The 24,804-nt window shown below is 36.8% G+C and overlaps 1 protein-coding gene across 12 annotated transcripts in view; it reads left to right on the plus strand.

Moving 5' to 3' along the window:
• LOC134538484 (gastrula zinc finger protein XlCGF8.2DB-like) overlaps positions 1-24,804 on the plus strand; it is an 85,008-nt gene that overhangs the window by 44,565 nt on the left and 15,639 nt on the right. For 3 of the 12 annotated variants that reach the window (XM_063379842.1, XM_063379850.1, XM_063379843.1), the window contains exon 4: positions 2,253-2,465. The exons of 1 other annotated variant lie outside the window; for it this stretch is intronic. In XM_063379842.1, the coding sequence (XP_063235912.1) occupies positions 2,253-2,465 (213 nt within the window). Of the gene's footprint in view, positions 1-1,598; positions 2,225-2,252; positions 2,634-14,643; positions 15,852-20,467; positions 20,668-24,804 lie in introns of those variants that run through there. 8 more of the 12 variants (XM_063379851.1, XM_063379846.1, XM_063379848.1 and 5 more) reach the window with 8 other exon arrangements.

Here is a 24,804-nt window from a genome sequence, read left to right on the forward strand (position 1 = left end):
GTATATAACAAATCCTCATTGTGCAATGCTACAAGTTGAAGAAAACAAAACACTCAGGGAATGAACTATAAGTAAAATTACAAACTATTGACGTGATAACGTCTTATAAATAGATGAACGCCGGCTGCACGCACGGAAAAGCATGACCCATTATCACGTTCCGCCTGAGCCGAGCGTGCAAGAACCGGCAAACCACCGTGTGAGAAAATCTTCTATAATATCAAACAGGTTAAGGCGGGCTTTTTGAAAGCAGTAATTTAAAATTTTTGATTTATTTGTCCAATTTCGTCATTTCAAACTAACAATTTATTGACATTGATTTGATTTCAGTTTATTTCTATAACTAATTGTTCGTGATTATATTTAAACAAATTTTTTTCAAATTTTCAAAAACTGTAAATAATATTTGAAAATTAAAAAGTATGCAATTTTTTATCAATGTTTTCTTATAACGTTCTTATCACGTAAAATTATCGTTTGTAAACTGACTTTACAGACAACCCCCATTTTTTTAAAATTAAAGTATTATTTTAGGGGTGCGTGGCAGAGACTCCAATCGGTTCTTGCAGGGCGGACAACAATGCACACACGCGCGCGCACACTCGGCGGGTGGTTTGAAACAGGCAGATGGGGGGAGAGGGGCCGGCGAGACGTGAGGCTCATCGGGCTTAAGGAGGGCGCAGCCCCGGTCAATGTCAAAAAATTGAGGAATGTGTCAATAAGGATCAAAATGTATTTATATACCGCCCTGGAGTGTACTTTAGATCAGCTAGACGTAAAATATAGCGACATGAAATATGGCTATGGTTTAGTGATATGTAGCGCAATTTCATTTTCTGTAAATTATGCCTAACACTTTACTACCTATTTTGTTGGTGGTCCCTTTACCATTCTTTACTCCGGGTAATCGGGAATCAACTGTACACGAGGAGTTAAACCCAATACATTTTTTTTCTGTATTCAGGTACTTGTGCCGTATCATAAGGTATCTATCACATGTTTATAAGTGATGGGACCATTATGAGCATGGTTGCTTTTTACAGTTTTTACATCATAACATTTTAACGTGTTTCTATATTAGTACAAGACAGCCAGGGGGTTGGATAAGTATACTGGCCGTGCTACTCTGGGGAAACGCCCCTGTGACCCAGGTAATGCTCGTGTGTCCCACTTCCTTCCTCGTGATTCCAGCGGGCTGCTTCATGTAAACCATACTTCTGTTCCGCTGGGGCCGAGAAGAAAGGGATGCGCCATGGGTATACATACCTGGATTTAAGGAGCCCTTCTCTGAAGGGGCCTGCCTGCACTTGTAAAAGTGTGACTGTGAAATGTGTTTGATGTCAGATTTACGGAAAATGTTCTGTATATTTGAAAGATTTCTGCTTATGAGCAGCATGCTACTTAAAAGAACCGTGTCCAGAGATGTCGTGTCGGTTAACCCCACGGGGCCACGCGGGCTCCCCTGGCAAATCCTACAGATTTGTGCCCCTGTTCTACGCGTCCCGAGACCAGCTCCCAGAGAAGTGTTTTAACAAGGACGACATTGTTCTCCCACTTTCGAGTGTTAATTCGGTGATTCTGATGACGTGCCACTTCAGAGCCCTCTGAAACTTGGCAGCCCTTAAAGACGGAGGACAACCTGTGATGAGTGGTGCGAGAGTAACGAGGCAGGTGGCAACACCAGCGTTGGATGCTCGAGGCTGGTGGGGATAACGTTGTATTCTCGGAGCGACCTGAAGTGACCCCTGAGGTGAGCGATAAGCGACAGGCTTCTCGTGTGAGACGAACGAGTGAGCTGTGTGAGCCTAGGTGTTGGGGCAGAGGAGCGCAGTAAGAGACAAGCAGTGGAGGAAGCCTCCGTCGAACATAGCTTCAGTGGGGAGAATTATTGTAGACTCGGTGATGGTGTTAATGTGTGTACAGATAGTTAAATTATAACAATTTATGTTATAAATATATATACAAAAGGTAAATATTACTTTATAAAAAAAAACTCTAGTTAGTAATTAATTGGGCTATCATTTTGACCCTGTGTTTCCCACTCATAACAATATATCATCTAAACACTGTTATCGCAGATTAGCTCTTGCTATTCTCCCTTTTAGGTTGGTTTATTATTTGGACAGTAACTGCATGGCACTTAAACTTTGATTACTTGTTAACAGATAAACATAAAATGATATAGTTTCTGTATCAATTTGTTCTTTGATTACAAATGTACAACATTCTAATTATTTTATAATTTTTTGTAGTGTGCGTGGGAAGCAGTGACTTGTCATACATAATGGAAGAAAGAACTGTGGATGAAAAGGACTCTGAACCTGTTTGTTTGGGGGAAAAATCTCAAGGTCTGAAGCAGATATATAGGAGAACACATACTGGTGAAAAGCGATTCTCATGTTCACAATGTTCCAAAGAATACAAACAGAGGATTCATTTCAAAACACACCTTAGAACACACACAGGTGAGAGGCCATTTTCATGTTCATTTTGTTCAGCTAAGTTTAGAAGCAATGGTTACCTTAAGGTACATAAGAGATCACATACTGGTGAGAAGCCATTTTCTTGTTCACAGTGTTCTGCTGCGTACACTCAAAAGAATAATTTGAATGCACACCTGAGAACACACACAGGTGAGAAGCCATTCTCATGTTCATATTGTTCTTCTAAATTTACTAAAAATAGCCATTTGAATTTACACCTTAGAACACACACAGGTGAAAAGCCATTCTCATGTCCATATTGTTCAGCTAATTTTAGTAGTAATGGTTACCTTAAGGTACATATGAGATCACACACAGGTGAAAAGCCATTCTCATGTTCACAATGTTCTAAAGCATTCAGTCAGAAGATTCATTTAATTACACACCTCCGAACACACACAGGTGAGAAGCCAGTCTCATGTTCATTTTGTTCAGCTAAGTTTAATAGCAATTTTGACCTTAAGGTACATATGAGATCTCACACTGAAGAGAAGCCATTCTCATGTTCACAATGTTCTACTGCATTCACTCAAAAGAATAATTTGAATGTTCACATCAGAACACACACAGGTGAGAAGCCATTCTCATGTTCATATTGTTCTTCTAAATTTACTCAAAAGAGCCATTTGATTGTACACCTTAGAGCACACACTAGTGAAAAGCCATTTTCATGTTCATTTTGTTCAGCTAAGTTTAGTAGCAATAGTTACCTTAAGGTACATATGAGAATACACACTGGCGAGAAACCATCCTCATCTACATAATGTTCTAATGTGTTTACTCATAAGAATAATTTGATTAAAAACTTCAGATCACAAAGGTAAGAAGCCATTCTCATGATCATTTTATTGATCTAAATTTAGTACCAATGGTTACTTTAAGCTACACATAAGATCATACACTGGTATAAAGCTATTCCCATGTTTATTATTATTTTTTTTTTAATTTACCTAAAAGAGCCATTTGTTTGTACACCTTAGAACACATACTGGTGAGAAGCCAATCTCATGGTCATTATGTTTTGGTAATTTAATGACAAAGAATTCACTTGGGATACATATAGGAACACATAAATATCTGATAGCTAAATAAGTTAATATGTCTTTGAAGTGTAAAATTATAAATGTATGTAAATAGAGTTATCTGTTGCAGACAGTAAAATGACATAATATACATGGTGCTTAAAAAGAGAGTAGTTCACATATTATGGATGCACTTACAGGACAGTGCTTTCTTAACAAAAAAAAAATCAAAAATATTTTTTCTATTTTAAACACACACACATATATATATATCACATATTTATTCAGCTCTGCTGCATTAACTGGATACATTTTATTTTTTTATTTTTTTTGCATGAGAAAACAGGTGAGAAGGCATTCTCTAGGACACAATATTTATTTAAGTTTCCTTTAAAGGGTTGTTTGTTTGCAAATTCAGCATACACACTGGTGAAGAAGTCATTATCAATTTAATTTTGTTATGGTCATTATAATGGAAGGAGTATGCTAAGTTATCCTATAAAAAGAAGTAGTATGGGTGAAATGCCTTCATGCTAAATTTGTCATGCTTGGACCAGTAAAATGTTGTTCTAAAAAGTATATAAGTAAACACGTGGGTGAATTATACTACTTGTGTTTATATTGTTGTTATAAGTTTATTATAAAGTACAATATTATTTACACATCCGAATACACGCAGGAAAAAAACTATTCTTAAGTATATTTTGCTATGAAATTAAGTCTCTGGCTGTAGAATATATCTCGAACACTTATAGAAATCCTTTACTGTCCCTTAAAAGTTTTTCAAAAATATCCAAATTATGTAAAAAGCTCTTTTAACACATTTTTTGGTGTTTTTGTGAATATTTCAATGGTTTTTCACTCAGTTACTGTATCATATATAAAAATGGAGGCTGCCTTCTAGATCCGTAGACCACTCAGCTCTATAACTATACAGGGTAGAACACTGTTGTGTGATTTGCAGTCAGCCATGTTGGCTGTGAAGTGTAAAGTAAATAAAGGTCTGTGAAGTGTAATTTGTATAGGCATTGGAAAGTATGTATTATTTATTTATTTATTGCATTCATGTATTATTTATTTATTTATTGCATTCAGTAGTAAATAATTAAGGGCAAACCGTTTGTCTTAAATGGAAAAAAAAAACTTGTGTGATTTTAATATGCATGACTACATTAACCATTTAACATTCCAATAACATTTTCAAAAGCTGTTCCGAAAAAATTACTTTTTTTTTTATTAATAAATAGAAAAGTACTTTAGAAATGTAACGAACAATTGTTTGCCTTTTTTAAAATTTGTTTGTTTATGAAATATGGACAATAATTGTATCACAGATTTATCCCGAGTTAACTCGGCCAGTCATTATGTCGGCATAAATATGTTATTCTTGCAGCGAAATGCAAATCATGTAATGTTTTGTTATATTTTGTGAATCGATTTTATTTCAAGTAATTAATTACGTTTGCATTAAGTAATAACATATTATTTGTAGGAAAAAATCCTTAAAAAATGTTGATGCAAAAAGTTTATACAGTATACACTATTGAAGAGTAAAAAAATTTATATGTATTCCAAAATTACATATTCCAGTAATAAATGGCCAAAATACTAACTAAGAACAATACAATTAATAATATGCATGAAACAAAGTTTACATATGTAAACATTATTTGTCATACACAGTCTGGAAAAAAACCATAATAATGTCCCAAATGTATAATACTATCTATAATACGAAAATAAAGTACATGAATAGAGTACATTCATACCCGAATACAAAAGAAAAGATCGCAAAACGTATGGCAATATCCATGACAAAACTCATTTAAAATAAAAAATAAAATTTTCTGTTTATATGTTCATACATTTATTTATGAAATACGCATACGAAAACGAAAGAAATTGTCTACTTGAGTGTCGCAAAACTTGCGAATAAACAGTACAATTGCTATTGTCTCTGATCACTGCATTGTGCACGGTAAGGTAATGAAATCTAAATAGATACTGCACCCTGTCAAGGAAAATATAAACTAAATATTTGTAAACAAACAGGTGTAAGTTACAAACGTTTCATGAACACGCTTTAATCAAGCGCACAGAGCTGCCATCTCGTTACAAAGCTGGAAGTGTACACAGATAGTCGATATGTGCCGCAATCTACACAGAAAAAAGTAAACTACAGGAGCGTAGAAACACGACGGAAATATTCTGGATACATAACTAAGGACAGAAAAGTGAATTGTGTCACGCTTATACTCGGGTTAGCATAAAATTACCACTTTATATAACCCGAGTTAAATCGGGTTAACATGTTTAGTGGTTAAGACAGTTTATCATTAAATTATTTTTGTATTATTTTGTCTCTTCGTGAGTATGCTTGTATTCTACACAATTTTAAATTCAGAAATGGGAAGGGTGAAAAAGTTTTTTACACATAACATCGCTTTATTTTCTGAGGTGTTGCCTAATAATTCCTGTTTTTAATAATTATTTTTTTAAATTATGTACTTTGTTAGAAAATACTACTATTAATAAAATATAAATCATACTAATTAAATCATGCTAAAAGGAATTCTTGAAATTTTTGTTATAAAGTGTGATCATTTAATAAATAATAATTATAAAATATTAGAAGCATATTTATTGGTAAGATAAACACAAGAAATAATTACTTCTTACAAAAGTAGCCATTGTTGCAATTTCCACATATTTTTAAACTAGTTAGAGGCCATTCCCTGCAGGTGTTGTTTGAGAAACTGTGCTACTCCACCATTCCCACTTGGCCAGCTGCCTGTGTAATACAGCGGAGGTCTGTGACACAGGATTCTAGGACATGGCACATTCTATAACACGACACAAACTGAGCCGCTATGTTCAAATATTTTTAGGTTGATCCCAACTGTTGACGCTGGCAGCCTTGTCACTTTACTGTGTTACCGGCAGTTTTGATTTACTGAGAGTTCTGCTTTCCATTTCAGTGCAGTGTTTTCTGTTTCATAGCTGGTTATATTTTACTTTTCACATTTGGTGTTCCTGTTAAAACTACATGGACTATCAGGAATCCGGTTCGGCCGAGGTCCTGATGGGCCGGATTAAAGACCTGTCACTGTACTTCACTTTGACTTTTGTCTCATGCGCTGTACTATTGTAAATATATAAATTAGTGTGTTTGTATTAGGTTTAAAAGTTGTCTGTTAAAATAAAAACTTTAAATATTTAGAAAATGTTTTTGATATTTTTATCAGTAAAATGCCCTTTTGTAGCATGCATGGTTGCAACAAACATGTCACATCCTAACTGCTGCAAGTCATAAAATGTTTTTGTTGAAATAATGAAATAAACCAGATAAACAATTTTTTTTACTTTGTTTTCAGCATATTTTAAGCATAAACATATAGGATAATGTATCCGCAACAACATTATTGAACCCTTAATATGGTGTATAGCAAAACGGAATCACGAAAGTCTTAAGATCTGTCACCAGAGTTTTCGTAATAGGTTCGGATGGTCACTGGTCATTGACAAATTCAACATGTTTTATTGTGCAGTCGATTCAAGGGTGCACACACTGAGGCAAAAATCGGGATGAATCGTACATAAATAGCTAATAATTCCCAGAAACTGCTGTACCATTTTTAATTTTTGGCCGGAAAAATTAACAATAGGTCCTATCTTATCCGGATCCGTTACTAAGTTACTGTCCGAAATAATGAAACCTAAATACTTGATGATATTTTTACCTAAAGTGATTTTGTTTGGATTAACTGTCAATTTAACCTCTGTCAGTCTTTGAAAAACTTCATGCAAATGTTTCAGGTGCTCGTCAAATCTTTAGCTGTACACAATAATATCATCTAAGTCATCAAACACATAATCAAACTTCAAATCGCTGTGCACAAAGTCCAGGACCCTACTCAACACCTCACTGCTGAAATTTACCACCACGGGTATCCTGTTGAGTTGATGTTGCCCCCAGGGAGTGGAGAAAGTGGTGTATTTGTGGCAGTCTGGGTGCAGTAAGCACTAAGGGAAGCTTGCGTTGAGATTGATCACGGAAAATATTTTGGCCAAATCCAGATGCTTCAAGGCGCTCTCTATGGTAGATAATGGAAATATGTCCTCCCTAATAGGGTCAATCGGAGGCTTAAAGTTGTGTACGATGTTAAACACATTGCTCTCTCTTTTGGGACAAGAGGTGTAGGTGAACAAAAATTCGAAACAGAGGCTGAGATGACCCCTGTAACTTAGAGGGAGAAACTTTTTAATATTTAGCTCTCACTGGGACTTCTTTTAAATAAAACCTATTAATTAAATATAAATTAAATTTTAAATTAATTAAATTAAAAAGCCACGCCATGGCTATGTCACGTTTAATCATTACTGACTCACTCATCATGACAATGGGTACTACAGAATCATGCGTTAAATTAAAATTACTGAAGGGAGCAAACCTGAAACAATTTTATGCTTATTCTTACCAAGAACGCAACACATTCCCTTTAAAAAATCTAAACCCAAGATTAGACCATGAGGAAGATTCGGGACTAAGGTGAAACACCAATTCCAGGAAAACTCATCTATCTTACCATGCAGCAAAACCTCTGCTTGAGACTCTACTATCTGGCCATTCGCCATACAAATATTAATTCCAGAGTCAGAAATATGCCTTTGTGATAACTGGGGATATTTGTCACACAATCTCTCAAACATTACCCGGGCGATCAGGGACCAAATCACACCAGAATCTACAAGTGTGGGCAGAAAATTTAAAATAATGGATACCTGTACAAAATTATTGAAGGGTCTATAGGTGGGTTTTCTAAACTTGCGACTATGACGCGACCCAGTCGAGAGCCATTTCCCGAACATGTCCGACACGTTTGCACCTGAAACACCGTCGGGAAGTAAACTCCACTTACGGCTGCAAACAATCCACCGCCTAGTGACCCAGGGCACAGCAGTTGGCACACCTGAGCCTATTCGCACCTGTGTTTGCGCATGGCCTTGCTGCCTTTCCTACCAGGCGTGTTTACCCCAGTCGCTTCACCCAAGGCAGGTTCACGTCGGGAATCTTAACAGGAGGGAAAACATGTGAGAGTTGCGAAGTGCAGGTTGTAGAAAACTAGGCCTGGAGCCTTGAGGAAGTAATTGTCTGGCTGCTTTTAACAGTGAATTCTACTGTGGCGTAGAATGTTCATAAATTACGTTAACGTTCATGAACGCCGGTTGCAAGAGTTTCGTGGCGGTCTTACCTATGGGCGCTAGCTGTGCAGTAAATGTAGTCTAGTGTGCAGGATTGCTGTGGTAATGTTTTCCTCGCGCCTCATTATTTGCACACCAATTTGGGAGGTGTTGGCAAGAAATTACTATTTACTTTAGGTTCCTTTCAGCAGTGGTGTTGCCGGGTCCCTGTGCTGTTGGAAATAGGCTGCAAGCTGCCTGTTTGGAAAAATGAGCAATTTTTTCCTTTGCGCTCGGTACGAGGCAAGAAAGCTGACACGGTTTTTTTTTGTCCTTCTGGGGAGACAACTTCAGCTGCTGTAAGTGTTGAATTTCAAGTTTGAATTGGTGGTGGATTTTGCGACTGATTTTCTGCGGAGACATGACATCAGCCATCTTATATATTTTTTAGTAACGATGTAAAGGTTATCGTAATGTACTGAGTATATGTGCGAAAGTTTGACAGTTTAGTTTTTTTGATGATATATGCCTTTAACTTTTCTGTGAGTTTCGGGAATATTGCATGCTGGTGATATTAACTGGATATGCACAGTTGTGATTACATTATTACTGTGCAGCAGCATAAAACCGAGTCAGTCATTTGTATAAGTTTGTAGTATACTCCAGTATCCTAATTTTGGAAAATGATCACACTAAATTGTACCTTTATTAAGAAGCTGGTCGCTTGATTTGATAGAGTTTAGTGATTTTTAAGTTTTTGTTTTGGTGATTATTTTGATGAGGTGAAGAACTATTATATGAGTGAAAGCTGCAGCATCTGGCATGATTTAGCTGGCAAATATAAATGAGCTTTTACCTATTACCTCACCACATTGTATTTTCACATGAAGTTGTCTAGTTTTGTATTCTGAGATAGTGGCTGCAACATGTTGATGTGTTAAGATGTTGCAGTGAAGTTACCATTTATAGGCAGTAAAATTTACAACAATATTTTTTATAAACTAATGATCCTAATTGAACACAAAAGAGATCTTGTGTAGGCAGTTATTGAAAACAATATTGGTCTGGCCTTGGTTTGTAATTTAGCTGTTTAGTAAATGATTTTACAGCTTTGTTTTTCGAGCCTTGAGATCAGTAGATTAAAAGGGGGCAGTTACTATAAATGTGAAATAATGTGAATATATTTATATGTATATTATCACACAGTTACAAATTCAATATTCAGTTATTATACTATTCATTTATTTAAAGCAAGGAATCTGGGAGTAAGTTTATGGTTTTGGTAAATGTATTAAATTTAATGATATATGTTTACATTGAAACTTGTATTAATAATAATAATAATAGATATGTGCCTAGTATTTATTTATTCTTGAATGCTTGATATTTTTACTATACGGGGTTCGTAAAGGATAGTCTAATTAAAGATTTTATTACACTACACAGTTTTATTGATGGCCACTACTTATGTGACTTACAAATAATCTAAAAATACCAAATAATTAATTACACTTAAAAATGTTGCTTCCCCAGTCACTCGTTTTCACACACCTTACACTTCGCTTTGCCACACCTCTGGTGCAACTCTCGCCGCAGCACCCCTCGTGGTCCTCCGTCGCAGGACTCTGTCGACGCACTCCGCCGCTGCCGTCGCACTTTAATTCGCTAAGTATCCTCTCAACGCCTCGCTTGGAACTTCGCTCGGGACTCCACCGCGCCCGCGACACTATCACCCGGAACTGAACTCTCCACCCTGGAACCTTTGTCCAGGGACTTCGCCGCTCTATTGCCGGAATCTCCGCCGCGGGAAAACTCCTGACTCCACTGAACTCACTCACTCCCTGCCCTGGAACCTTCGTACCAGTACTTCGCCACTCTGCCCTAATCCGCGGCACTGTCGCCCCGGAGACTCCGCTGCAGGACAGCTCCTGCCTGAACTCTCTCTCTGAACTCCACTGACTCTCAGGCCGGCATCCTCATCTTATATATCACAGACGCTATTCTAGAACTCACGAGTGCGGCTGGGGCCAGTCGCGTCATTCCGTGCCGACACGACGGCAGCAATCTCTCGAAACCGTGTAGGCGACACGCGTAACTCCGCAGCTGCCAGGTTTCGTATGTCAAACTAACAGCGCCGGGCGGGGCGCAGAGGGCTGGAGGGAGGGGAAGCGGCGACCCAGGTGCGCGCGGAACATCTCATGTTGCACGGTCGCATGATGTCAGCTAGCTGTGCATCCACGTGTTGCGGCTTTGCTCACGTTTGTAACAATATAATTAAAGTACTCTCAGAGTGTGACTGCTCTGATCAACCTTCCCCATAATTTTCCCCCTTAACTAATTTTCTCCACTCACCATGATGACTACGAGTAATTAAGCCCAATTCATTATTTTTATTCAGGTACTTGTGTAGTTTAATAAGGTATCTTATCACTCACTCATAAAGTGTTGGCACCAATAAGAGAACTGTTGCTGACTACAGTTTTTTACAATGTAACTTTTTAATATGTTTCATTGCTTTCTTCATTGGTACGAGACAGCAAGCGGGCTGCAGCAGTACGCTGGCCGTTCCTACCTCGGGAAACCCCACTGCGACCCTGGTAGTGCCCAACTCTCCCCCTCCTCTTTCTTCTCTCCAGAATCAACCATAGCTCTGTTTCAACAGAGGAGGGAACACTGGTATATTCTGCACATCATAGGAGCAGCATCGGAAGATGTGGCATATGAACAACAACATTGTTCTCGCACCTTCAAGTGTAAAGTTCGGGATTTTGATGACACGACACTTCGGAGATGTACGAGACCTTTCCATGTGGAAACTTGGCGGCTATTTAACCCTTTAACTGCTATGTACTTGGATTGTTTTGCAAACCCCTCAGTGCTGGAGTATTTAAAGGAAAAATGTGAAAATAAAAATAAAAATAAAAAAATTTACACTAGTTAGTTGCTATATTTCTGTTCTGTTTTTTAATATTCTCTTCTTAATACAAGTTTGCACATTATTTACACTATCCTAAAATTTATTATTTGTTTTTACAAATCAATAGATTTTCAGATTGTGATAATCACTGAAACATGGCACAACACAAAGTGCCACTCCACACAAATCACACTTGAAACGGGATTCTCGTCTCTTCTTGTCTTTTTTTTTTAGTTTTGCTGCAGACATGACAGTGCCTCATAGGATTTTTCTTCCTTTTTGTAGCTGGAACAAGGAATGGAAAATGTCTCTGTGTGAGCCGCAATTATGTGTCAGAACTGGAAGGTAGTCTGTGGCTCTGTGGAGATGTTTTTGTCTCTTGATATTTTTCCAACTATTGGTTTACCACACGCAACTGAAAATCAGCTAATTGAGCATGTTTTTCAGTTTTTGTCATGTACAAAGCATGTGCATTCAGGAGAATCATGTTGACTAAATGAAAAAAAAAACTTTCTTGTTCCACTTCACATTTTTTTTTCACACATGCAAACGAACTGAGTAACATATCTGTTTTATCCACTGCTCCCATATTCACGTTGTAATGATTCACACAAGACGGCTTTACAATTTGTTTGCCTGTCTTGTGATGAGCTTTTCCAGTTGCTGCCATACTGTCATCATGCATTGTTGTAAGCATGTAGACATCACGCCTGTCATGCCACTTTAGTGCTGTCAGTGTGTCTGTGTGTTTGGCTACAGTTTACCCCTTGGACAATTTTTGGACAGATCTGGCATTCCTTTTCTATTTTTACGTACAGTGCCGCACACATTTGTTTTGTTTGCATGCAAAAAATCAAATAATAGTGGACTTGTGTACCAATTGTCAACAAAGAGAGAGAGGCCTTAATTGAGATATGGTGACATCTGTTCATTTAAATAGCTCTCGATATGCCAAAATTCTGTGATTCAACTACATTTGTTTGAATTCCACAGTAAATAATGAAATCCAGAATGTAACCAGTCTCAACATCACACAAAACAAAAAATTTTATACCAAAACTATGGCGTTTTGTTTTTATGTACTGCTTGAATGACAAGTGGCCCTTGAACAACACAATGCTTTCATCAATGCAAATATCTGTCTCGTGACATTTTTTTGTGAAAATATTGGAGAATGCATTAGTGAATCTGTTGACCAATATTCTGTAATTGAAAGATGTTTGTTTCTTACCATCAATATTGTCACAGCAACAAAAACATAGATTTCGTTGTTGTTTGTGTCAAGACATTTTCTAAGTCGCGAGTGTAGGTCGAGTTCAGTGTTTTTTACTTCTGTAAATAGAACCGGTTTGTTTCCGAAACAACTGTATTTACAAAATCGTTAGTGAGAAACAACTCAAAAAATTCAATCTCTGTGGATTCTGAGGTGACGCTACCTGTGATGCCAGCAGTACACATATCGAAATCATGAACTAAATGGTTTACACCGCATTGACGCCACACATAAGAAGTTTTGACTATCTTTACACATGAATTTACATTTTTGTTATCACTATCGCTTGTTTCACCTTCAAACTTGCTTACTTCACTTTCCAAACTTGAAAGATCCGATCCTAACTCATTGAAGTAATTTATAACTTTATTAGGCTACAAAATATCAGCACGTCTTTTTGTTGCCATGATGTACTGTCTCTACTACAGTCTATCTGTAACTACTAGTCACAATAATTTTCCCGTTCAGCGGGCGGAATGCTGCCAAAGTTATTTGTAGTGTCCTCTATTGGTAAAAAAGTGAACAGACAAATTCTTTCCAAGAGACACCTACAGATAGCAAGCACTAGTGTATACTTTTTCACGTTTACCAGACAGCCGCACGAGGAACAATTTTAGCGCGCATGCTAGCTGCGTACATACGGTTGCCAAGAAATGTGGATTTTGAATTATATTTTGAGAAAGTGCTAACCAAATAATTTTGGAATCGAGAAGTATATGTTTACCTTTTAGCTTTACGTATACCTACGGCTCCTGCGATAAAAGAAACAAAATCATGTTACATGTTAATCCACAGCTTATGCAGCATCACAATGATCGCGTCCGAGTTATCTCGATCATCGCATTGGTGTGCATGTTAAAGCACATCGAGATAACTCGATAATAGCAGTTAAAGGGTTAATATGGAGGCCAACCTGAGGCGATCAGTGTGAGAGTAACAGAGGCTGGTGGCGACACCGGTGGATCCTCGGAGGGACCCGTTAGAGGGCGAGTGACCCCTTTGTTGAGCGCAAGTTGAAGACTGCAACGAGCTGGGGTATCGGAGCTCGAGTCATCCGGACGTTGTTGTGTGTGCAGCGAACAAGGGTCAGTGAGAGACAAGGGGTTGGGACGTAAGGTGCGCTGTAAGGGACAATCAGTGGAGAGACCCTCTTGTCGAGCCAAGCTCCAGTGGACAGAGTAAATTGTAGACCCCATGCAATAGTGATTAATGTTTGGACAGATGGTTAAATTAATAATGTTTGCAGGCTTTCATGGCCATTGTCTGAAGTAGCTTGGCTTCTGGGTTGTAGCCGCGTCCTTGGTAAATAATTCACCGACGTTTCGTTCTACATTGGGGTCGCCAACATCAGGGAGCAGTTACCTACATGATGATGGCGACTGCAATGTAGACCGAAACATCGGTGAATTATTTACCAAGGACACTGCTATAACCCATAAGCGAAGCTACTTCAGATGGTTAAATTGTTATAATTATAGTGAAAATTTTTGTTCATAATTAAAACTCTTATTTAATTAACTGGGCTAACCTTTACAAACCTCCCATTCATAAGAACGTATTATCATAAGCACTGTTATCGCAGATTAGCCTTCGCTATTCTGCCTCTTATAGAGTTTTTATTTGGACAGTTCCTGCATTCCACTTAGACAGTAAATGCTAGTATACATAAAAACATAAAATTATATACTTTGTGTAGCATTTCATACTATAGTTACAATTGTACAACATTTTTATTTATTTTTTTTATAAATATTTATTTTTTCGTAGTGTGCGTGGAAAGAAGTGACTCGCCGTACAAAATGGAAGAAGGAACTAAGGAAGAAAAGGACTCGAAACCAGTTTGTGTGGGGGGGAAATCTCAAGGCGTGAAGCAAACATTGAATCTTAATATGTACCCTAGTGAGTTAGATAATAATACCAGTGAAACACAAAATTTTAGGACACCCTTCTCATGTTCACAGTGTTCTGCTAAGTTTATTGTAAAGCAAAATTTAATTGTACACCTCAGAACACACACTGGCGACAGGCCATTCTCATGTTTACAGTGTTCTAAAACATTCACTCAATGGAAGACTTTGCTTTCACACTTCAGAACACACACAGGTAAGAAACCATTCTCATGTTCACAATGTTCTAAAACATTCACTCAATGGAAGACTTTACTTTCACATCTCAGAACACACACAGGTGAGAAGCCATTCTCATGTTCATGTTGTTCAGCTAAGTTTAGTCACAATTGTTATCTTAAAATACATATGAGATCACATACTGGTGAGAAGCCATTTTCATGTTCACAATGTTCTGCTGCTTACACTCAAAAGAATAATTTGAATGCACATCTCAGAACACACACAGGTGAGAAGCCATTCACATGTTCATTTTGTTCAGCTAAATTTAGTAGCAATTTTCATCTTAAGGTACATATGAGATTACACACTGGTGAGAAACCATTCTCATGTTCACAATGTTCTGCTGCGTTCACTCAAAAGAATAATTTGAATGTACACCTCAGAACACACACAGGTGAGAAGCCATTCTCATGTTCATATTGTTGTTCTAAATTTACTCAAAAGAGGCATTTGACTGTACACCTTAGAACACACTCTGGTGAGAAGCCATTCTCATGATCATTTTATTGATCTAAGTTTAGTACTAATAGTTAGTTTAAGGTACACATAAGATCATACACTGGTATAAAGCTATTCACATGTATATGTATAATTTTTTTTTAATTTACCTAAAAGAGCCATTTGTTTGTACACCTTAGAACACATACTGGTGAGAAGCCAATCTCGTGGTCATTATGTTTTGATAATTTAGTGACAAAGAGTTCTCTTGGGATACGCTTAGGATCACACAAATATCTGATAGCTAAATAAGTTAATATGTCTTAGATTTGTCAAATTATAAATGCATGTAAATAGAGTTATCTGTTGCAGAAAATAAAATGACATAATATACATGCTGCTTAAAAAGAGAGTATTTCACATATTATGGATGCACTTACAGAACAGTGTGCTTTCTTAACAAAAAAAAAATTATCAAAAATATTTTTTCTATTTTAAACACACACACACACACACACACACACACACACATATATATATATATATATATATATATATATATATATATATATATATATATATATATATATCACAAATTTATTCAGCTCTGCTACATTAACTGGGTACATTTAATTTATTTTTTTGCATGAGAAAACAGGTGAGAAGACATTCTCTGGGACATAATATTTTTTTAAGTTTCCTTTAAAGGGTTGTTTGTTTGAATATTCTGCATACACACTGGTGAGAAGTCATTATCAAGTTAATTTTGTTATGGTCATTATAATGGAAGGAGTATGTTAAGTTATCCTATAAAAAGAAGAAGTTCATGTTCAAATGAGTTATTTGAATGACTTCATCGGTGATAACCTATTTGCATGTTATGTTATTTTGTTACGTTTACTTAAAATAATTAATGTAACATAAAATAAGTAATATTCTGATTATGTTTTTCATATGTTTGTTATGTTACACTAGGTTTATTTAAAGCTTGAACTTAAAATAAATGTACAAGGTTTTTTTTTTTTAAATAAGGTTTGTTTTTGAATTAGAAAAAAAAAGATTATACATATTATTGAAGTTATTTTTCCATAAACTAATTACTTTATTTTATTTGCTTTTCTTTAAAATTTAATATTTTTCAAACATACTTCATACCGCTCTATAAGTTCTAGAATTCCAACGTCAAAGAAATCTGCTGCCTGTGAAGAAATACCAATCCACAACTACAGTTTCCATCTCTTCGTCATCGAAGGAACTTCTTTAAGCACCAAAACAAGTGAAAATCACTGGGTTCAAGGTCTGGACTGTACTTGGGGCCTTGGATTGCCATGGAGAAACATCACACCGGAAGACAGTAGTTCACGCCGCTTTTTTGTATGGCACGCCTTAGTTTTCTCAAGGTCACACAATTAGCATCTGAATTGATTTTTGTTCCTATCTGCATAAAATCCAATAGCAAAATCCCTTTCCTGTCCCAAAAGAAAATTGCCATTATATTTTGTGCTGAAATTGTCCATTTGCCTTTCAGTGTGGTTGGCAACGATGTGTGTTGCCATTGTTTGGTCTCATTAGTCATGTGATATGCCCAAGTCTCATCTCCTGTAATGATGTAGTCCAACAATTCATCTCCTTCCTGATGGTTTCGAGTCAAAAACGATATAGCACATATTTGTTTTGTGATCATCAGAAAGAAGTCTTGGAACCCACCATGATAACAATTTTCGATAATTCTGATTCTCCAAAACAATTGGTGTGCAGAATGGCACTTGAAACTTGTGGAAATCCACTTGACAACTTTAAAATTGTGTATCGTCGTCCTCTCATATTTGATGGTCTACATCACGAACCAAAGGTTGGCCAGACGTGGCTCATCATGCACATTAACCCGCCTGTCCTTGAACATTCTCATCCACTGTCAAACTCTACCGTACTTTACAAATCCGATGGTAAATTTCTGCTGCTGCCAAGTTTCTTGCACTCGAGAATCAAATTACAGATCGTATCTCACAGTCGGCGGGCGACTAAAATTTCTTAAACATTATAAACATCTACAACTCAACACACACACACACTCATGCACAGCCACACAAACACAGACACACAGACACAGTCCGAAACACAGATACAGACAAAAACACACACAGACACGGACACAGACAGACTCGCACAGACACAGACACACACGGACAGACACAGACACACACGGACAGACACAGACACACACAGACAGACACGCACAGGCAGATGATATGGCTGCAAATATTGTCTAAATGCGTGCGAAGCATGCTGGTTAGCAGATGAGCAAGCGGACTGTGGCGAACATGCGTATTTCTCACTCTCATTCCCAAATGGACCTAATTTAAAAAAAAATTCTCGTAAGAACCCAAACTTTTAAGACACCAATATGTTTGTCAGGTGTTCTATAGTAGTTACGGTATTGATGTCATTGGAGCATTTAGGAGAAGGCTTATAATATTTAATTATTGTTCTGCTTTCTTCACTTATGGTAGTTTTTTTTTTTTTTTCATTTAATCTGATGTAACTGTTCTCCTAGAGATAATATGTCGAGCATGCTGTCCACTTTGTTTTCGATCTGCCCAATGAAAAATGGCGCTGATCACTCAACATACAGCATATCTTTACAGGAAGAATAAAAGAAAATATTTATACAATAGAATTGAATCCATAGTTTTGTAACTATTCCAATATTTCCATGAACATATTCATCTTAAAAGACAAATAAGGCAGTGTACAAATATTTTACTTAATACAAGATGCTTACAGCATATGTGTAAATTTTGGTTAGGTTACAAATTTATTTTTGGCATCATATTGAGTTGTTGACTAACTTAATAAAAAAAACTTTGTGTTTTCTAAACAATGTATAAACTTATTTCAAACAAGTATAAATTTTTTTTTTAAATGAGATGTGACCCATGAGATCACACATCATTGTTTTGAATTAATATTTATAAATTTTAAGATCCTTGTATGTTCCAAATTTGTATTAATATTATTTTTAATCATCTGCATTATTTTTAAAACTATTTAAGTACTGGTGATTAAAACTTTTATTTGGATCACAATTATTTCATTAAAGGGTAAATGTAAACCAGTTGAAAAACTAATTTCATTAATAACTTTGAAAATACTAAAACAGGATACCATTAAAGTCCTTTACCAAATGTCTATCCATATCAAAACTGATTTCACAATACCTTTTTTCATGGTGTTATTACAATAATTTCAAAAGGAAAATCATTAATTATTAAATAATTTTTTTGAAAAAATAATGTGTGGAAATTAGTAACAAACTTTGTCATTTACATTTTTTTTTTTGTGATTAACAAAATTTCCATTTTGAATGTTTTTTTTTCTCCCCACTTCAGAAGGGGAGATGTTTGTACAACATGAATAATATTTGGCAACAATAGCTGTACAGATATAGCTTGTATATTCAGCCACTGAAAGTTTTTTTTTGAAAATAAAGTTAAATAGACAACTAAATTGTTTGTTAGTACATACACTGCATATTTATCAAAGTCAAATGTACATAGGAAAATTATTTCATTTAAGAAAAGGGCTGGATTGAAAAGTCAAAATTACTTTAAAATAATGTACAAACTTATGCTTTTTGACATGACGTCTAATAAATCAATGAATGCCGGCTGCACGCACGAAAAAGTGTCCCATAACGCACATTGTCCCATTACACTGTGTCCCGTTACGCATATTGTACACTTGCGCCGCATCTGTCTCTCTTCCACTCGATTGGAATAACCATCGATTTGACTTTTTCGAGACACATTAAACTTGAAACACCCCCATTCGTTTCCTACTTTTCCTATCATTGTGCTATCCTTAACAGAATAACACAGATTGGAATAAGTTAAATAGCAAACATGTATAAAAGTTATAGTTAAAATACTCTCTTCGTTAAAGTAATAAACACATTTGAATTAATGAGTGCAAATAAAAGTAAACTTATCAATTAAATTGTAGATTTCATTTCACTCCTTCTTTGTATCCATACAAAATAGTGATAATTCAATAAAAATGATTCAATTTTATTCATAAAAGTATGCAATCATTTTATCAATGTTTTGTTATGACGTCACGTTAAACTATCGTCCGTAAACCAACTTTACAAACAAACAAATTTTTATTTTTCCTAAACTAATGTCTATTCATTCTGATAAAAAAAATTCTTTAATAATATATGTTAAAAGTTTAACAGTGTTGAGTCACTGGCTGTAGGATTCTTGTCTCGAACACTTATAGAAATCCTTTACTGTCCCTTAAAGTTTTTTGAAATACATATATCCAAATTATGTAATTTATTTTGTATTATTTTGTCTCTTCCTGAGTATGCTTGTTTTCTACACTATTTTAAATTCACAAATGGGAAGGGTGAACAAGTTTTTTTACACATAACATCGCCTTATTTTCTCAGGTGTTGCCTAATAAATCCTGTTTTAAATTATATTTTTAAATTATGTATTTTGTTAGAAAATATTATTATTAATAAAATATAAATCAAACTAAATAAATCATGCTGAAAGGAATGTTTGAAATTTTTGTTATAAAGTGTGATCATTTAATAAATAATAATTATAAAATATTAGAAGCATATTTATTGATAAGAGGAACACAAGTAATAATTACTTCTTACAAAAGTAGCCATTGACGTAATTTCCACATATTTATTTAAACTAGTTAGAGGCCATTCCCTGCAGCTGTTGTTTGAGAAACTGTGTTACTCTACCAATCCCACTTGGCCAGCTGCCTGTGTAATACAGCAGAGGTCTGTGTCCCAGGTTTCTAGGGCAGGGCACGGCACATTCTGTAACACGGCACAAACTGAGCCGCTATGTTCAAATATTTTTAGGTTGATCCCAACTGTTGACGCTGGCAGCCATGCCACTTTACTGTGTTACCGGCAGTTTTGATTTACTGAGAGTTCTCGTTTCCATTTCAGTGCAGTGTTTCCTGTTTTATATCAGGTTACATTCCACTTTTCACAGTTTGTGTTCCTGTTAAAACTACATGGACTATCAAGAATCCAGCTTGGCCGAGGTCCTGATGGGCTGGATTAAAGACCCGTCACTGTACTTCACTTTGACTTTTGTCTCATGCGCTGTACTATTGTAAAAATATAAATTAGTGTGTTTGTATTAGGTTTGAAAGTTGTCTATTAAAATAAAAACTTTTTATATTTAGAAAATGTTTTTGATATTTTTATTAGTAAAATGCTCTTTTGTAGCATGCATGGTTGCAACAAACATTTCACATCCTAACTGCTGCAAGTCATAAAATGTTTTTGTTGAAATAATGAAATAAACCAGATAAACAATTTTTTTTACTTTGTTTTCAGCATATTTTAAGCATAAACATATAGAATAATGTATCTGCAACAAGATTATTGAACCCTTAATACGGTGTATAGCAAAACGGAATCACGAAAGTCTTAAGATCTGTCACCAGAGTTTGCGTAATTGGTTCGGATGGTTAGTGGTCATTGACAAATTCAACATGTTTTATTGTGCAGTCGATTCAAGGGTGCACATACTGAGGCAAAAATCGGGATGAATCGTACATAAATAGCTAATCATTCCCAGAAACTGCTGTACCATTTTTAATTTTTGGCCGGAAAAATTAACAATAGGTCCTATCTTATCCGGATCCGTTACTAAATTAATGTCCGAAATAATGAAACCTAAATACTTGATGATATTTTTACCTAAAGTGATTTTGTTTGGATTAACTGTCAATTTAACCTCTGTCAGTCTTTGAAAAACTTCATGCAAATGTTTCAGGTGCTCGTCAAATCTTTAGCTGTACACAATAATATCATCTAAGTAATCAAGCACATAATCAAACTTCAAATCTCTGTGCACAAAGTCCAGGACCCTACTCAACGCCTCACTGCGGAAGTTTACCACCACGGGTATCCTGTTGAGTTGATGTTGCCCCCAGGGAGTGGAGAAAGTGGTGTATTTGTGGCAGTCTGGGTGCAGTAAGCACTAAGGGAAGCTTGCGTTGAGATTGATCACTGAAAATATTTTGGCCAAATCCAGATGCTTCAAGGCACTCTCTATGGTAGATAATGGAAATGGGTTCTCCCTAATCAGGTCATTCGGAGGCTTAAAGTTGTGTACGATGTTAAACTCATTGCTCTCTGTTTTGGGACAAGCAGTGTAGATGAACAAAAATTCGAAACAGAGGTTGAGATGACCCCTGTAACTTAGAGGGAGAAACTTTTTTATATTTAGCTTTCACTGGGACTTCTTTTAAATAAAACCTATTAATTAAATATAACTTACAATTTAAATTAATTAAATTAAAAAGCCACACCATGGCAATGTCACATTTAATCATTACTGACTCACACATCATGACAATGGGTACTACAGAATCATGCGTTAAAATAAAATTACTGAAGGGAGAAAAGCTGAAACAATTTTATGCTTACTCTTACCAAGAATGCAACACTTTCCCTTTAAAAAATTTAACCTCAAGATTAGACCATGAGGAAGATTCGGGACTAAGGTGAAACACCAATTCCAGGAAAACTCATCTATCTTACCATGCAGCAAAACCTCTGCTTGAGACTCTACTATCTGGCCATTCGCCATACAAATATTAATTTCAGAGTCAGAAATATGCCTTTGTGATAACTGGGGATATTTGTCACACAATCTCTCAAACATTACCCGGGCGTTCAGGTACCAAATCACCCCAGAATCTACAGGTGACAGTATGAGGCAGCTGCTGAAGTCAATGGGTGGGAAGATGAAGAAAAGGCTACGGCACTCGTCTTGGCCCTGCGAGGATCTCCACTAGAGCTGCTGCAGACCATACCAGTTACAGACCAGAAAGAATACGGGGTATTAGAAGAGGCCCTTGAGCTGAGGTATGGCGACCGACACATGGGCAAGGTGTATAGAACAGCCCTGAAGACACGTCAACAGCGATCTTCGGAAACCCTCCAAGAGTTCAAAGCCGACATCGAGCGACTCGTGCACCTCGCCTACCCAGAAGCACCGACAGAGTTCCGCCAGCAGCTAGCCACCAGTGCTTTTATGGACGGGCTTAGAGATGTGGAGGTTCAGCAAACTCTTTGGTTGGCCTGTCACGAAAACATTCGCGATGCTCTTGTTCACGCCCTGGAAATCGAATGTGCCTACATTGCCTCAAGAAACATGAGTATCAGAGCGAGACAGGCTTTGATAGAACCTTACCACCAAGTGAATAGCCGCTCAGATACTAACGAAGAGATTATACTTGGAACACTGAAGAAGCTGTTGAATGGATCTCAGTTTCATAAAACAAGGGGAAGACGGTGGTGCTTCGTCTGCAAAGAACTAGGACACATCCTCCTTACTACTACTACTTTGGGCCGGAAATTAAGAATTTGGTGAAAAGGGAGGTTAGTTTTTGTGTGTTTACAGTTTATGCCCAATTTAGATCTTCCTTCTTGATTAATTTTGATAATACTGCTTGTTTTGTATAAAATCAGAAACACTACAGCTGGCAAAAATGTAGGTGCGTGAGCCTGCTAGTCCTAGCATGAAGGTGTCTCCAGCTGTGCTACAACTGCCTTTCTTGGTCCGGTCAGGTACAAGCCAAACAGAAAACAAACTTATCACATATTTAAAATGTGGGATGACCATATTTAAGCTGCAGTTTTTCAAGTACAAAATTATTTTGTGACTGTAAATTTCCCTACAAAATAGAATTGTATTTAGAACCCGCTTGGCTGGATTTTATATTTTTTCATTTTTGAAGTTTACTAATTAATAAGTTCATACTTAGAAATCACAGACACTTTTGTCGTAACCAATGAGATGCTGATTACGTGAACAAATCACGATGCTGTTGTAACAAAACAAACGCCAGTTATCATCATATTTGAAATTTGAATATGATGACTAGTGGCCTTGCCGGGATGGTATGGTGCTCAGTTGGGCACCAACAAGCATCTCTCTGGCATGACTTCGCCACGAGGCTGCAAGGCAGTAAGCGGAGAGGCACATATGAAAATACTCCAGGGTATATCAGCTCACCAGGACACTGCTAATGAAGACGTAATTAAAGATGAAGTTCAGGCGAGATGCAGTTTCATTGCAACAGAGAACTCTTACAGATACTACTCTCAGACCGTCCCGTACAATGAACTAGTGCTTGTTACATCATGTACTGGTTTTTTCGTTACGCTGATGTGGAGGCGTTATGACCTGTGCCCTCGCTACGTGGTCATATGCTTGAAACAAAAGAAGCTAGAGTGCAAATGGTCATACCTAGTGTTGGAAGCTGAAGACTGTTGGCTGCGTTATTGGTGGTTGATATATTACATTAAGTTATACGCTCACGTGATAACAAAATACACTTCAAATTAATTACGCGCTATGGTATGTGCCCACGAAACGTGACCAAATGCTACACAATCATGACATACAACTTCACAAAACAATTTTAGTTGTTCGCTACTAGATCCTAATGACCACATGAGGAGCCCAAAAAATCCATGGGCCTTAACTGAAAAATGTATTGATGCACTGTTCAATTAAATGGCGGCCCTGTGCGGACACACCGAGCAGCGTCTTGCGACACGTAGATCGATAATGAAGCCCACGTGCGACCAACAACCGGACAGACGTATTATATAGAGAGAAAGAAAACTCCCGCATGGGGCACAAATGCATTACGTTAAACTGCTGTTCATCTGAGGCCAGCAGTGCGGTAGCTGCGATGTCTGGCAACTTAAGGATTAAAGACTGAAACTTACTATTGCTGTGAAGATCGGTAAACACAAAGGATGAGGGACTTCACACAGTGTGATACGCATCTGACCGTGTCGGCAGAAAGTGGCGTGAACGGCTTTGGCCACAATGAGAAAACATTGTGTAATTAATAATGATTAAACATTTACATATAAAAAAGAGCATAATTGATTTTCTGCGGGGAGCACTCGTTCCGCTGGTTGCCTCGCAGCAGCACGTTGCACTCGTGGAACACTGAGTGTGTTCTTCGCACACGCTAGGCCTTGCGCGTGCTGCAGCGAGGTGGCGACCGGCCGTAACGGCCTGTGCAAGCAGAGGGAGCACCAACCAGTGTCGTCACAAAGTTATAAAGTATTATTTAGGGTTGAAGAAGCTTGACCGAAACGACAGTGAGTTATTCGCCAAGGACACGGCTACAACCCAGAAGCTAACCTACTTCAGACAATGGCCGTGAAAGCCTGCGAACATTATATTTTGGGTTGTTTATGTGTGTAAATGAACACTGCAACAGCTTTAAATTACGTGTATATTATGTTGACATTGCTTTGGTTTTGAAAATTCTAATAAAATATTTTTAA

This window comes from Bacillus rossius, chromosome 13, assembly GCF_032445375.1.
Source record: "Bacillus rossius redtenbacheri isolate Brsri chromosome 13, Brsri_v3, whole genome shotgun sequence".
NCBI lineage: Eukaryota > Metazoa > Arthropoda > Insecta > Phasmatodea > Bacillidae > Bacillus > Bacillus rossius.